General features: G+C 25.1%; 1 protein-coding gene across 3 annotated transcripts; it reads left to right on the top strand.

The window, feature by feature from the left end:
• The first annotated feature begins 215 nt into the window (after positions 1–215).
• LOC129974869 (gamma-glutamylcyclotransferase-like) lies at positions 216–8615 on the top strand. 3 transcript variants are annotated; one of them, XM_056087636.1, is made up of 4 exons: positions 216–298; positions 427–515; positions 5431–5529; positions 7594–8615. In XM_056087636.1, the coding sequence occupies exons 2-4, from the start codon at positions 451–453 to the stop codon at positions 7847–7849; spliced, it is 420 nt and encodes a 139-aa protein (XP_055943611.1). In that variant the 5' UTR covers positions 216–298; positions 427–450; the 3' UTR covers positions 7850–8615. The 3 variants fall into 3 exon arrangements, with proteins under 3 accessions (XP_055943611.1, XP_055943609.1, XP_055943610.1); XM_056087635.1 differs by having other exon boundaries at positions 292–313; XM_056087634.1 differs by having other exon boundaries at positions 247–515.
• Positions 8616–10772: the final 2157 nt, after the last annotated feature.

A 10772-nucleotide genomic window follows, 5' to 3' on the forward strand; every position in this document is an offset into this window, starting at 1 on the left:
AAATTAGTAAATTAAGTATTAATTACAATTAATAAATTTTATATTTAAAATTAAGTAATAATTTTTAATTAATAATATGATTGAAATAACAGATATTTGGAACGCATATTTAAAAATAACAATAGCAATATTATTTGTTATTCAAAAAATCGTGGATTATGCATCTCTAGTTGTCCCCTAATGCCAAAAGACTGCCGGAATTGTTATTGACAGAGAAAAAATTATCTTTGTCTGTTATGGCGGATCATGAATCATGCGGATTTTTTTCATTGTCATTGAAAAATGTAAACAAACCGAGGTATCCAAATGTGCGGTAACTCATATCTTTTTTTCAATTGAAAAGAAAGGGTGGTTCATTCGAAATAATCTTGAAGTTAGGATTATTTTTATCATTGAATGCTGATACGATTAAATTTATCTCTTTAGATACTTCTAGAATGAATATGTGATATGTATGAATATAAGCGCATGCATTTACCTTGCCATCTGCTCATATCAAGTGAGTTACGCAGGAGGTAATTAATCATAACCTTTCTCATTTAGTTGTTCGTAATTTTATTTATTATTATTCATGTTTTGAATGTGCGTTTTTCAATCCTTTTTGTGTGTTATGATAATAAGCCTATTCCATCTGAACATCAACGTCTCAAGCATTATCATATCGGCGGCTAAATGACTGATTATGCAAAAAAAAAAAAAAAAAATGTAGCATACTGTGCTGTATTTTATTATTTTATTTGAGAAACAATTTTTTTCTCGTTAATGTACATTATGTGTTTATTATTTTTCGTAGATAGTATTGTTATTAAGCTTGGTGCTTTAATTTAAAAAACAATAAGAGCTTTCATAAGTTAAATATATATATATATATATATAAAAGAAAATGTCTTTTTGATTTTATTCATTCTTTATTGATTCATTTTCTGTAGTTTTTAATTATACTTTTAAATGGAAATTTATATATATATATATATTTTAGAGATTGTTCTAGAGGAGGATTTTTAAGTTAAATAGATATTGGAGCACAACTCATCTAAGTGCAAAACTAAAAATGTCATTTCTTTACTTTGCATATGGTAGTAATATGCTGACACAGAGAATGGACATCAACATCTCTTCTGCTCAATTCAAATGTATTGGTGAACTGAAGGTTTGTTATTTGTTTTATGTTATACTTTTTGCTTTTATTTTAACTGGTTTGTTTTTAATTGTGTAGTAAATAACATTTTTTATTATGAAATTACACTATTATTACAGATCAGCTAATACAGATATATTAGCTAAGGATCCATTGAATTTTTATGATGCATGTGGATTCCTATTAATTTGTGTTTCAAACTTTAAATTTTTTTTATATATATTGTCTTGTGTTAGCTTCAAAAATGCTTTTTAAAAATTTATCAACTTTTTTTTTTAACAGCATTTTTTTTATTTACATTTTATTGCTAATTACATTGCTTACATTTTTTTTTAAAGTTCGTGAATGTGTTCCCTTTATTTATGAAAACTAAAAATTGTTAAATAAATTTTATTTATTCATAAAATGTATAATGATGTTTTTCTATATTTTTTTAAAGCTTAAGGACAGTTGATATAATACTGCATATTGTTTTAAAAAGCTTAATTAAATTTTCAAAACATTTGAATAAGACTTTTACTAAATAAGATAATTAATTAAGAAGCAATAAGAAAATTTTTCTAAATACTGCTATTCTTTTCTGTTAAAAAAATTAACCTAAAAACGCTATTAGATCATAACATTATTTTATCATCAATTTTGTGTCAGTTTTGACAATTGTATAATGTTATCATTCTTAAATACTTTTATCCTTAATTTTATAAAATTGTAAATAAGATGTTCTAGAGAGTTAAATATGGTGAAGAAATTTGTATTTTATATCCTGACCGCGTGGAATCTTAATTGCTGTTAACAATATAAATATAAAATAAAATTTTATTGTGCTTCTACATTAATATTGATATTTTCAGAAATGATGTATCTATCTAAGTTAACTGATAATTTGTATTGTTAATATTGTGAAATGTTGAAATAGATCACAGATTTTTTATTATTAATCTTAGAAAAGTTGACTTATTTTTTTTGGTGAGGATTTTTTTCATTTTTATGTTTTTGTCAAAATTAAAAAGATATATATTTTTTTTACAATAGAAAACATTGTGTAAATACAGAAATAGATATTAAAATTTAAAACACACACATATATATGTAATATTATTTTGGTTGAAGCAGAAGCCTTGACACACAGTCATAACTTACAGTGGTGTTCAAGTAAAAAAAAATTAAAATTTAAAAGCATATTAAAAGTGATACCCAAGTTTCCCTTACCTTCACATTATATAAACATTAATACAGAAATCCCATTCATCATTTTATATTAAAAGAATAAAAAGAATTATATTTGTGAAAATAGTATATAAAAACCTTAATAATCATCAGTAATAACAAAATATTAAAAAATAAATGAGATAATATACAAATGTATTCTGGCAATTTTCTGTAGTTCACTTAATTTGGTGAAAATAATCTGACAGGCTTTGCTTATATTATTCTTAAATGTTTGGAAATCTGACTCAACAAGATTATTAAATTAGAAATAAATTATTAAATATATTAATATTGTTATGATTTCGCCCAACTGAAATATCAGTATAGTAGTTATGATTTTAAATTAAGTATTTTTGTTAGATAAAAAAAAAACAACATTCAAAACTTCAGGTAAAACTTGGATATGAAAATAATACATGCAGAATTGAAATATTTCATATTAAACACTTGGAACTGAAACCATAAATATAAGATTCAAAAATATCTAATGAAAATCTTGGAAATAAAAATAAATGTAAGATTCATGTATTTCAAATAAATCATTTGGAAATGATAATAATAATTGTAAAATTCAAAAATATCAAATGAAAAACTTGGAATCAAAAGTAATAAATACAATATTCAAAGATTTCAAACAAAACACTTGTGAATGAATGTAACACATACAAGACTCAAAATACTCATATGATTAAGTGTCTGGGAAATAAAATATATAAAAAAGATTTGGTGATTGAAGGGAGAAAAAAAAGAAAAACATTTGTATTTTGTGAAATTCAAGTATTTGGACACAATGATGATAGAGAGTAGCTTAATAACTGTCAAGGGTGTAACAATTTTCCCTGAGGTATTTACTATCTTAGTCTAATTATCACGTGCCATTAAGTATATAAGAATCTTGGTATATTACTTTTTTCGTTCACTAGGTCTGCATGCATAATTTTTAAATAATAGATTAGAAAAATTTAAACACTCAATATTTTAAATTAAAACTCATAATATTTTGAATAATAATATAAAAAGATTATTTGCAATTATATTATAACAGAAAAATGCAATTCAAAACTATATCAAAAGTTCAAAATATAAATCTTGAATTTAATCCGTTGAATCAGTTGATGGTGGCTTTTTTTTTTAACACTAATAATTTTTTGATGAATCATGGCGCAGGTTGGAACTTCTTGAAGATATAAGGAGCATGCACTTGAGGAAATTTTGATCACTGATTAACTTCTATATGATGACAAGGAACACAAAAACACAAGGATATTCAACAGCAGAACAGGAATGGCAGATGAGATCACAGGTTACAAGCAAAAGTAGCGATGATGCAGTAACAAAAACAGAAGTAGAATTTCAGCGACGGCCTCGGATCTGAATACGCTATGCCATGGAAGGTAACCCGGCAAGAGCCAGCGAGAACCATCTTCAGATTAATGGCAAATCAAGGAACCGTACCATAACATCAAATTGCCTCTCATTCCGGGGATTTAATTCTTTTCATTTTTTTTCATAGGAAACTATTCTTGCCTACTAAAAAATATGTAATATTATTTTGGTTGAAGCAGAAGGCAGGTTTGAAGACATAGATGAGACATTTTACATTTTTTTAAAATTCATTTTAATCCATCAGGAAAGCATAATTATTTACAAGCAGAGATGTGAACAAGGGACATCCGCCACAGCGTGGCACAAAAGCAGGTCGGGAAGAAGGGCGCAATAAAATTTCCCTCATCTTATATAACCTGAGATTTTGATGGTGAAAATATTTCTTTACAGTGCTAATATATTATTAAGATATAAGATAAAGATTTTTGCTACATGCGTCAACGAGATAAGGGAAACAAGGGATCTTTTAAAAAGGAATTTATCTTGTCAGCGGTATTTTGTCCCTTCACTCAGAGTGTGGAAAAGTTAGGCTTTTATCCAATTCAGCAGTTTTACAAATCTCTCTTGAATTAATTAAGTCGAGAAAGTGGAATTGGATCATGAAATAAGAGAATATTTTAGAATGAAGCTACTATGGGCTAAATTAAGATAAAACCTGGGAAATTAATTAAATTGAAATTAAAGTTTAAAATATCATTACACACACACACACATATATATATAAATTACAAATATATTTGATATACAGATTATTATAAAACAGAAAACATGTATGCTTAGAAAATACACAAGTTTATATATGCATGAATGTGCAATGATGGCTAAAATTTTTTTGACTAAGGAGATTAAAAAATAAAAAATGTCTAATTTTTGCATCAGTTTCATACTATGCAGACTGTTATAATTTTCCTACATCTTTAATTTATTGAATTCTTTTGTTTTTATAATTTTCTAAAATAAGCCTAAATTAGAACTTTATTTCATTGAATAGTAGTTATATTTTATTTGGTCATACTGTTTTTCGGTATTTTTGTATATATCTTATTTGGTCTTAAATGCTATCATCTTAAGGTGTTTATTATAACTTAAATATATAGAAGTAATTACAAAAATAAGGCTGTTTTTCTTGCTCTTACATCTTTGATAATTTGCATCAAGAATATTTTTACATACTATAGAAATAAACCTAAAAAGATATATATATACTGTTCAAAAAAGTAAATCTAAATTGTGCAGCTAAATCCATGCAACAAAAATTTATAAAACTGAAACCTAGTTTAAAAAATAAATTAATAAAATAAATGTAGTATGCCAAATCTCGGTATTTTCCTAATAATGGGACACGGTTATAATTTATATTGATGTTTTATTCAGTTAGTTTTGAATATTATCACCCTTGCATTAATTATAATAGTCAAGTTTTTAACATTTTAGATCACATTAATAGGAAAATATCCAAAATCTTTTTTAATTTTGAAATTTGTATTTACATAGAAAATATCTAATTTCCAGTATGAAGGCAAAGCAGTTTTACTATTGAATACAAATTTTAAAATTAGTATGAGCTATATCTGCGTATGATATTTATAAAATATCGATGTTTATAATAGAATTTTGTAAAAGGTAATTTTTTTCTATAATTTTCTTTGAATCATTTTTCATCATTTCAAATTTTCTTTTGCTGACTTTTATCCTAGTTGGAAAGGATCAACAGCTGCAATAATTGAGAGTGAGAATGATTTTGTTTGGGGTGTTATATGGGAAATATCAAAAGATCAAGAAGAAGTATTAGATAAGTAAGTGTAAATTTTGTATTCATGTGAAATGCAGTTTGAAAGAGATAGATGATGGTTAGAACATCATTAAAATTTTATTTTTATTGTTTGAATATTGTTTTGAGTTCAATAGTATTTCAAAATTACAAAATATAGAAACAATAGTAATTTAAAAAAAACTGCTGTATAAAATAAAAATAGAAATCTCAAAGTTAATTTTTTTTAATGATAACAAAATATTAAGTGGCTACTTGAAGTGATACTCCTTTCATTTTTTAATATAAAGTGGGGCAGTATAAGATATAGGACATCATCCTTTCAAAAAGATATGAAATTTATACTTATTTTAAATAAATGCATTAAAAAATTATTTTAATTTTAAATAAATGTTTTCACATAATTCTTTTGTTTATTGTTATTTGAGCAACAGTATTTTATTATTAAATAAAGCTTAAAAGTAATTAGTACTTCAAAGCTTGAATTTTGCACTGCTTTAAAAGTTGATATTTGCATCAAATCCTTTCTTTCAGAAAAGTCTATTAGTTTTAACTGAGTAATTTTAGCTCTTACATTCAAATGATTGCCAATGTATTTTGACAAATAACAAATTTAGACACTTAACTGCGAGTTTGGCAATTTCAAAAACTCTGTATAGTTATATTATATTTACTTATATTTTTCTTGCTATTATTAAAAAATTATTTATAATAAAAGCTAATAAATGTTGGCGCTTTTTCCCCCTAGATAAATGTTTGCTTATTTTAGATAGCTTTTGTTCATATTTCAAATATTACAGTAGACCCCCCGATTATCCGCGCCTGCTGCACAAAGTTTTTTTTTTTTTTTTTTTTGTAAAGCAAAGAAAATAAAAATATTTACAAAACTGAGCGAAACATTAAATTTGCTAACATCGTGCTTATTTATGGCAAAAATAAAACATTTTAATAAAATATTTATGGCAACATAAACATTAAGTTAAACATTTCCTGCTGTTTATTTTACGTTTTATTGTACATAAAACGATTTTTCAAAGTTGGAATGACTTTTTTTTTCTTTTGCTATACCCGTTTTTAGCTCTTTCGGATTATTTGCGATTTTTGTTATCCGAGGCTGCCGTGCCACCCAATTCTGTGGACAGTCGGGAGTGTACTATACTTGGTTAATCAGAGTATATTTTGTACAATTAAATCTATTTTACTTTTTATTAAAATTAGTTATATATGTTGGTGTTTTATATCTTTTTTTTCATATAATTCTTTTTTTTAATTTATATTTCCTTCAAAATGTCATAAATTAGACTTTTAAATAAAAATTGTTTGGTCTTCCAATTTAATGTAAAATTGTAGTTTTACACTTCGTTGTTTTATTGGCAAATGCAAATAACTTTTCATTTAAAGAAAATAACTGATATTTTAATATATCCTTTATGAATAGTTTATAAAGTTTATAAATAGCAATTATTCATCAGAGTTATTATTATTAATAATAATTTCTCTTATTTTACGCTTTGCCTGCTTCCCTTCCCCCCTCCAAATATCTGCTGGATTTGATATTGTAAAATTGTAGCTTTGATATCAGATATCCTATATGTAAAAATTTTAACTATTCCATCAAAAGTTTGTGGTACACATTAAATCTGCAAAAGTGAAGGAAAAAATATTTTTGCAATGGCATGAATGTTTAGATAGCGTGCTGGCTCAAGTCTCATCCTGATCATCAGATTGCTGCTCATAATTATGCGATTTGGTCCATAACAGCTCTCGTGTGGCTTCATAAATGGGATTTTAAAACAAACTAAACAGGAAGAAGAAAAAAAAAAAACTTTTTGAATCGTACATTAACTGATGTATTCATGCTAATTTTTTTTTAATAGTAAAGCATGTCCCTTATTAACTTTATTATCCCTTATTAAGGAAATTGTATTCAAGTGTTGTTGAACTTGTACTAATTTTTTTTATGTGTGGATATGTTTCTTGATTGTATAATGATTAAAAATTGTATAATAATTAATTCCATGTAAATGGATTTCATTTTCATTGTCTTTAATCTACTATTTGACTATTTCTCTCTCTCTCTTTTTAATAGACATGAAAAGGGATATATTCCACTGATTCTTCCTATAGAAATTGATTCATTTAGAAGATTAGATTGTAAAGTTTATTTAAGATTTGTGAAGGAAGAAGAGGTTGGCAAACCATCTTGCTTATACAAAGCAGTATTTATTCAAGGTGCTAAGGAACATCGTTTACCTCTGCATTACATACAAAAGCTAGAAGCCGTAGAAGATAATGGCTATAAGGGTCCTGTTGATATTCCTGTTAAAGTTGATATATGTTCTTAAAATTATATTTTTATAGCATTTTATGAAATGTTTTATATAATAATTTTTTAGATGATAAAAATGATGTTTTATGAACAAAAATAGATAAAATCCAATTGTATTGCCCCAAAGTATGTTTTTTATCTAATTTGGTATCCTGAATGTTACCAGAATCTTATTGCAAAATGCCATTTATATTTCAAAGTGCTTTTACTTGTTTTGTTGTAACAAAGTTTTATAGATGTGGAAGATGATGTCTTTGCTTTTTAAAATCCAAATTAATTTTAATTGCATTGTTATGTATTATTGCAGTATTATTTTTATGTATTAAAAAAGTTTCAATCTTATGTTTAAATCATATGTTTTGGTTGTTTAAATCAAAGGCAATCAATAAGTCATTTTTAATTTTCTGCATTTCATTTTACAATTTAATATTCAATAATGTTGATAATGGATTGAAACAGATTCTGAAAGTATGGACTTCTCATTAAAGTTTTGACTTTTGTGAAAATTATACTAGAATAACAGAAATTAGTAATATATAAAAAAAATTACCATTTAAGTATGGATAATGCATTGACACTATTTATTGTGTATTTACTAAGGCTTTTCAATTTTTATCGTTCTGAAGCAATTTGACTTTACTGTTCAAGGTGCCCACTATAATTGTGGTTCAATTGATAATTTCTAAAATTTTAAAAATAGGAATGTACTTACAACTGCAGATATATTCTAAATGAAGTAAATAATTATGATTTATATGATATGAGTCAATAAACTGACTGTTGAAAACATTGTGATTTAAATTTTTACAGTATCTCTGTCCTATTAATTATTTTTTTAAAATATTCTTGCCACACCAATATGTTATATAAAAAAGCTATTCTACAACTAACAATATCTCAATAATTAATCTTTAAATTTCATTAATTTAGTCAAAGGATGCCTTTAACAAGCATAACTCATTGATTTAAGATTTTACTTTTGATAGTTATTGAAGATTTCTAAAATAGTAATATTCAAAACTCTGTAAATTGGTCAACTTTAGTGATTGAATCTGAAACTTTTTTTAATTTGAAATATTAGTATCTGAAGAATATTTTACTAAGAATGATTATTAGAACAGGAAAATTGTATGAGAATTAAGACTTCATATTTTTTCAAAGGTGCATTTATTGATTTAAACCCAGTGAATCTTTATTCTTTACATCATTTGAAATATTTTATCATTTAGAATATGCCTATCTCTAATGATTTAAAAATTAACTATTAGCAAGTGATAAAGCGAATAACCATATATATGTATATATACAGGGTGTCCCTGAATTCATGTACCAATCTTTAAAGGTATGTAAAATACATATAAGGAAGCATTTTTTGTATAACGTTGTAGAGTTGAAAATGGAAAGTTTCGGAGAAGAAAACAGGAAATGTTTCGAAAATGAAAAGAAAACTCTTTACTTACATAATATTTCAGTAAGTGCACAAATGTTTCACCACCAACATCAATACAGGCCTAGTAATAAGCAAATAATTAGCATATACTCTTTCGAAGATGCGATGTATTCCATGAACAGTTGCAGCGGCGACTGAAAGTTTTGTAATGAAGTATTTATCAGAGCCATTGGAAGTCTGTTAGACACTATATTTTTCCACCCTGATTGCACTTACACTTACTTGTTCCACCTACAATTTTCATTTCCAACACCATATTGCTATACAAAAAAATGGCTTCTTTATATATACATATATATATATATATATATATATATATATATATATATATATATATATATATATATATATATATATATATATTACCTACCTTTAAAGTTTGACCCATAAATTCAGGGTCACCTGTATATATCATTTGAGATGTTTATAATATTATTGAGGAGTTTCTTGGAAAATTAAAGATTTTTTACAAACATTTAATATAAGAATTCAGTTCTTGTTTAGTGTTTTTAAACTTAATATCGCATTTTTGAAAATTTTTAATGATGTTAATTTATGATTCTTTAAAAATATTTGTTCACCCACATGCATTTAAAAGAAATATTTCAAATATTTTGTTAATATATAGTAATAACTTTGAACTTCTTTAAAGCTGTATATATCTAGAACATCTTATTGTAATTGACTTCATCAACCAACTTTCTGGATAGCTATTTAACACTCTATTTTAATAATAATTTTTCAGAAATTCTTATGAATTTGGGTGATCTGCTGACAGGCTACGTTTTGAGACCGAATTATATCAACATTTTTCCAATAATTTGTAATGATCTTAATATATGTTAAGTTTATCAAAAACCAAAATCTTTTCATTGGTTGGTGTGAGACTTTTGAGAAATTTTACTTTCACAGATTTGTCTTTTTCATCTAAGCATGGTTCGAATTATGAGGTCATATCTGGAGATGGCCTTCATATAATTTAAAAATTCAGCATTTATTGAACTAAGTCAAATAATGGAGTCTTGGAAACCTTAAATAAATACTTTCCAAATTTTAAAATTCAACAAAATTGAAAATGGTTTGTAATATTTGTAAGGACTTTCTTGGATATATTTTTTTCCTGAAATTATTTTTTTAACTATTTTTCACTAATTATTTTTATAACCAAAATTATCTGACTCAGAGTTGTTCTGTTTGAAATTCATGCATATAGTTAATAAAAAAAGCATTAACTTAATGTTTTGTTTAGTAAATATCATATTACAGTTAAATGAATTTGTATTAAAAATTGTTTTGGCATATACAAAATTTTTCTTGATTCTGTGCATTTTTTTTTTTTTTTTTTTGAAATATTTAGTTGTAATCTGATCAAGTTATTGGTTTGAAACAAATAAAAAAAAAATAAGAATATAAACATTTCATGTTAATTGAATTAATCATATGTTTAAAGCACATTGAATTTTTTGTATCCATCTATTGATCTATTTCT

This window comes from Argiope bruennichi, chromosome 7 (assembly GCF_947563725.1).
Source record: "Argiope bruennichi chromosome 7, qqArgBrue1.1, whole genome shotgun sequence".
NCBI classification, from domain to species: Eukaryota; Metazoa; Arthropoda; class Arachnida; order Araneae; family Araneidae; genus Argiope; species Argiope bruennichi.

Coding starts and splice junctions, on each gene's coding strand:
- LOC129974869 (XM_056087636.1), top strand. CDS start 451: ATGTATGAATATAAGCGCATGCATTTACCTTGCCATCTGCTCATATCA. Junction 516..5,430: donor TCAAGTGAGTTACGCAGGAG/GTAATTAATCAT, acceptor CTTTTATCCTAG/TTGGAAAGGATCAACAGCTG. Junction 5,530..7,593: donor CAAGAAGAAGTATTAGATAA/GTAAGTGTAAAT, acceptor TCTTTTTAATAG/ACATGAAAAGGGATATATTC.